This window comes from Panthera leo (assembly GCF_018350215.1).
Source record: "Panthera leo isolate Ple1 chromosome Y unlocalized genomic scaffold, P.leo_Ple1_pat1.1 chrY_random_Un_scaffold_83, whole genome shotgun sequence".
NCBI classification, from domain to species: Eukaryota; Metazoa; Chordata; class Mammalia; order Carnivora; family Felidae; genus Panthera; species Panthera leo.
In genome coordinates, this window is record NW_024962237.1 from 12,357 (window position 1) to 17,486 (window position 5,130).

General features: G+C 47.0%; 1 protein-coding gene across 1 annotated transcript; it reads left to right on the forward strand.

The window, feature by feature from the left end:
• Nucleotides 1–3,061: 3,061 nt before the first annotated feature.
• On the forward strand, nt 3,062–4,140 carry LOC122212873 (coiled-coil domain-containing protein 71L-like). The gene is given in 2 exon segments (XM_042926849.1): nt 3,062–3,379; nt 3,382–4,140. Coding segments are annotated over 2 exon segments (945 nt in total). The 5' UTR covers nt 3,062–3,079; the 3' UTR covers nt 4,027–4,140.
• The last annotated feature ends 990 nt before the right edge of the window (nt 4,141–5,130 follow it).

Genomic DNA, 5,130 nt, shown 5'->3' on the forward strand with positions numbered 1-5,130 from the left:
CTGTCTCTCTCTCTCTCGCTCTCAAGCATTACACACACACTCACACACCTCACAACACACACACACACACACACACACACACACACTCAAAGTGGAATATTATTCGGCCACGAAAAGGAAGAAAACCTTGCCAATTTACAATGCTCCAAGAGTCAAAAAATACCTAGGAATAAACCTAACCAAAGATGTAAAGATCTGTATACTGAAAAATATAGAAAGCTTGTGAAGGAAATTGAAGAAGATACAGAGAAAGCGAAAAACCTCCCATGCTCGTGGATTGGAAGAATAAATATTGACGACATGTCAATACGACCCAACGCAGTCCTCACATTATATGCAGCCCCAATCACATTGCACCGGCATTCTTCTCCAAGCTGGAACAAGCAATCATAAAATGTGTATGGAAACACAAAAGACCCTGAATAGCCAAAGTAATATTGAAGAAGAAAACCAAAGTGAGAGGCACCACAATGCCAGACTTTAGCCACTACCACAAAGCTATAACCATCAAGACAGCATGGTATTGGTACAGAAACAAATACATAGACTTAATGGCATAGAATAGAGACCCCAGAATTGGACCCACATACCTATGGCCAACTAATCTTTGACAGAGCAGGAAAGAATATCCAATGGATAAAAAGACAGTCTCTTTAACAAATGGTGCTGAGAGAAGTGGACAGCAACATGCAGAAGAATGAAACTAGACCACTTTCTTACACCACTCACAAAAATAAACTCACAATGAATGAAGGACATGAATGTGAGACAGGAAACCATCAAACCCTTGAGGAGAAAGCAGGAAAAATCGTTTTTGGCCTCAGCGTCAGCAAGTTCTTAGTTGACACATCTCCAGAGGCAAGGGAACTAAAAGCAAAAATGAACCATCGGGACCTAATTGAAATAAAAATCTTCTCCACAGTGAAGGAAACAATCAACAAAACTAAAAGGCAACTGACCGAATGGGAAAAGATGTGTGCAAAAGTCATACTGGATAATTGGTGAGTATCCAAAACCTATCAAAAGAACTCACCAACTCCATACCTGGGAAACAAATAATCCAGTGAAGAAACGGGCAGAAGACTTGAACAGACACTGTTCTAAAAAAGACATCCAGATTGTCAAGAGACACATGAAAAGATGCTCAACAGCACTCCTCGTCAGGGAAATCCAAATCAAAACCACACTGAGATCCCACCTCATGCCAGTCAGAGTGGCTACAATGAGCAAATTAGAAGACTATGGATGCTGTTGAGGATGTGGAGAAACAGGAACCCTCTTGCACTGTTGGTGGGAATGCAACCTGGTGCAGACGCTCTGGAAAACAGTGTGGAGGTTCCTCAAATCATTAAAAAATGATCTACCCGAAGACCCAGCAATAGCACTGCTAGGAATTTACCAAGGGGTACAGGAGTGCTGAGACATAGGGGCACATGTACCCCAATGTTTATAGCACTACTTTCAACAACAGCCAACTATGGAAAGAGCCTAGCTGTCCATCAACTGACAAGTGGATAAAGAAGTTGTGGTTTATGTATATACAATGGAATACTACTTGGCCATGAGAAAGAATGAAATCTGGCCATTTGTGGCAACGTGGATGGAACTGGGGGGTATTATGCTACGTGAAATAAGTCAGGCAGAGAAAGACAGATACCATATGTTTTCATCCATGTGTGGATCCGGAGAAACTCAGCAGAAGACCATGGGGGAGGTGATGGGGGGAAAAAGTTATAGAGAGGGAGGGAGGCAAACCATAAGAGACTCTTCAATACTGAAAGCAGACTGAGGGTTGACGTGGGGTTGGGGAGAGGGGAAAGTGGGTGACGGGCATTGAGGAGGGCACCTGTTGGGATGAACACTGGGTGTTGCGTGGAAACCAATTTGAAAATAAATTACATTTAATAAAAAAAAATTCAGGGGTTGCTCTTACTGAATATGAGGATAGCTTTCCATTTTCAGCACTTTATGAGCGTGAGGTAGTAGTAGCTTAAGCTGCGTAGATGAAAGTTTTGTTTGTGTGTTTAAGAAAAGGAGCTGAATAAAGACAGAGGCCTGTCACATGTATCACGTTGACCTTGGCAAGTTTCTCTTCTGATTGTTACCATGACTTATCACTCTTAGTGATTCACATAGTTTGGAGTCGTCCTTTCATGCGGAAGTGTATTTCACTTGATCATGGTAGGTGGTCCTTGTAGTATTTTGTGAATGAATTGTGTATGTGGTGATGATGGATGGACTATGCTGGCTGCTTTCAAAAGCACTTACACGGACGGTGTAACACGTTTTCTACCCTTGGAATCCCATACGGTCTCTTACTACTTTGTGTATGACTTACCTGAAATATCATGAATTGGTAGGTAGTGAATAGGTTTTAGTGGCACTGAATGCCCTACTGGCCACTCACACAGAATTCGTTGACGCTTTGCTCTTAAGCACACAATGACTCGGTCTTCCCTAGGCTGCATGAAAGTGAGCATGGATACTAACTAGGCAAACTGTTTGCTGCTGCTGTGAAGAACAGCTTCCTGAACTGTGAGCTGTAGCAACACACGTATGGAACCCTAAGCAAGGCACAGTATATCGGTATTCTTTGAAAGGGTAGAGTAGTTATTTCAATTTGGCTTTCAGTGCGTTGCATGACAAGGCATTTAATTAGCTAAAACCCTCTTAGAGTCGTGTTTGATTGCAAGGTGTGTGTACTGTCCACCGCTAAGTGTCATTTCATGTTAGATGGAATTAATGGAGGCTGAAGCACCCGTGCATTCACCTCTAAGACAACCCTCTTGAACTCGTGAAGAATTATGGGCCTTCTCAGGTAAGATTAGGTACAGGTCTTTCTCAAGGGCATAATCTTAAACACAGCCAAACCTAAGGCAGCTTTGGGCAGCCCACCGTGATAAGATATGCAGACATTGTGACCTCACAAAGCGCCTGGTCTCCTCCTAGCAACTGCGGTGTAACTCTCACAGCCTGCCGCCTGATTTGGCTTCATGGTAGGAAATTCATCAGGGCCCTGCGGCGGCCGCGAGACCTGGCAAGCGCGGGCGGCCCCTAGCGGCCTCACATCCTGAGCAGCATGAAGAGGAGGCGGCGCCGGCCCGGGGAGGCCCTGGCCCCGGCCGCCGGGGGAGGAGCCTCTAGCGCTGCAGGAGGGGCCGCGCTGGAGGCGCCTGAGGAGAAGGTGGTGTACATGCGGTGGCAACCGTCGCGACTGTCGCTGGCCAACAGCACCAAGGCGCTGATCGACGCTTTCAAGCTATTCCTGCCCGGCAGCACGGAGTTCATGAGCTCAGACGCGGAGCTCTGGAGCTACCTCTGCAGCCTCAAGCACCAGTTCTCCCCCCACATCCTGCGCAGCAAGGACGTCTTCGGCTACTCTCCTCCCTCCTGGCCCTGGTCCCGGACCCCCGGCACCAGCCCCCCGAGGCCCGCCTCCAGACGCGCCGGCCAGCTGCCAGGCGGAGGCGCCACGGAGCCCGCAAGGTGGCGGTCGGCCAGAGGAAGGTGCCGCCCCCGCCGCCACCGTCCCGCGAGGACAGCAGCCCCCGTAAGCCCGCGGCACCCGGGCCCTGCTCCAGGGGCCGCACCCTGGAGGAGAGTGGGAGGGCGGCCACCCCGACGTTGACCACCTTCCCCACCATCCGCGTAGTCGGCGACGTGTGGGTCGAGAGCAGCCTGGCAGAAGCGCGGCGCCAGGCGCGCCAAGTCCTGGGAGTGAACCTGGAACCCGTGGTGAGACTCCGCCGCTTCCCAGTGCCTGGGCGTGAGATGCAGGCCACCGCCGCGCGACCTCTCAGCCCCGGGACGGGTTGTGCCTGGAGGGATGAACCAGGGACAGCAGGAATCGCGTCCCCTAGTGCACTTTATGGGCGAAGAAGCACCAGACGGTCCAGGCCAGCGCCCCAGGGATGCGGCGCCGCCTTTTGGGACTCCGGGGCAGGTGTGCCCTCTGCTGCCTCCCAGCACCGGGTCTGCGGAGGGAGGAGACCCCTGGACCGCAAGGGAGGTCCCCTTTCTTCCTAACCCCAGATTGAGATGTCTCCAGGACTGTAGGGGCAGATCCATGTGCTCTCTTGTTCCCTCATTGGTCTGAAGTCGTCAGACTTCCACCCCCACCCCCTCCAAAGGAATTTGGTTCCATGCTTCTTGTGTAATAAAGCTAGAATTTCCTTGCTGTTCACCCACCTCCGACTCCTCCAGCCGTCATTTTCTTTCTTTCTTTCCTTTTTTGACTGCCACTCTTTCCGGACGAAAGATCGAATATGTGTGGAAAGTTGTTGCAATAGTTGGTATTCTCAATACCAATTTGCAATCGTGGGTATTCTGAATCCCACACCTTTCCGAGTTTTAACTGGATTCCAATGCTTTGACCAAGGGTATTTTCTAAGAATTTCTAAGAAATTCAAGCATATCACTGTTAGTAATGTAAGGATTTGTATGGCTTTTGAATGTCATGGGCTCGGTGATTACAAACCAAAAGATTCAAAGTTCAAACTGTGTACACATTCTTCAGACGTTTCTAAAGATTTTATACTGAAATGTAATGTTGATGTTTACTGAACTCCTAAAGGAAATGGTAGACACTCGGAAGGTTTTGTTTAGTAAAATTAACTTGGGAAATTCTTTATAAGTGGGTAAAACTGAAAATGCATTGAGAAACCTCACGGTTTCTATTAAAAACCAATGAGTGAATTTCAAAAAATAATAAATAAATAAATAAATAAATAAATAAATAAATAAATAAATAAATATATAAATAAATAAATAAACAAACAAACAAACTGGTGCTGGTTATGGACATGGATGGAATCCACTCGGAAATGACTTGGCCTTGTACCAATCTCACATACTGATCTGGGAATCTTTCCAGGGTAATTTATTTTAAAATGGAAGTCACATAGTGTAAATGAGTATGGGTAAGCGTGGTGACTAAACCTGCATACATAATAGCCGTTGGATTTCTCTGAAGTATTACTGATCCAGAGTGGTGGTACATTTTTTTTTTTGGCACCAAATAAACTGGTTGAGGTTATCTTTGGGCAAAAAGAGATTTTCCTCACTTGTTTTTGTCGTTGTTGTTGGATAACAGGAAATATCCACATTACCATGCATCACTCTTATAAATAT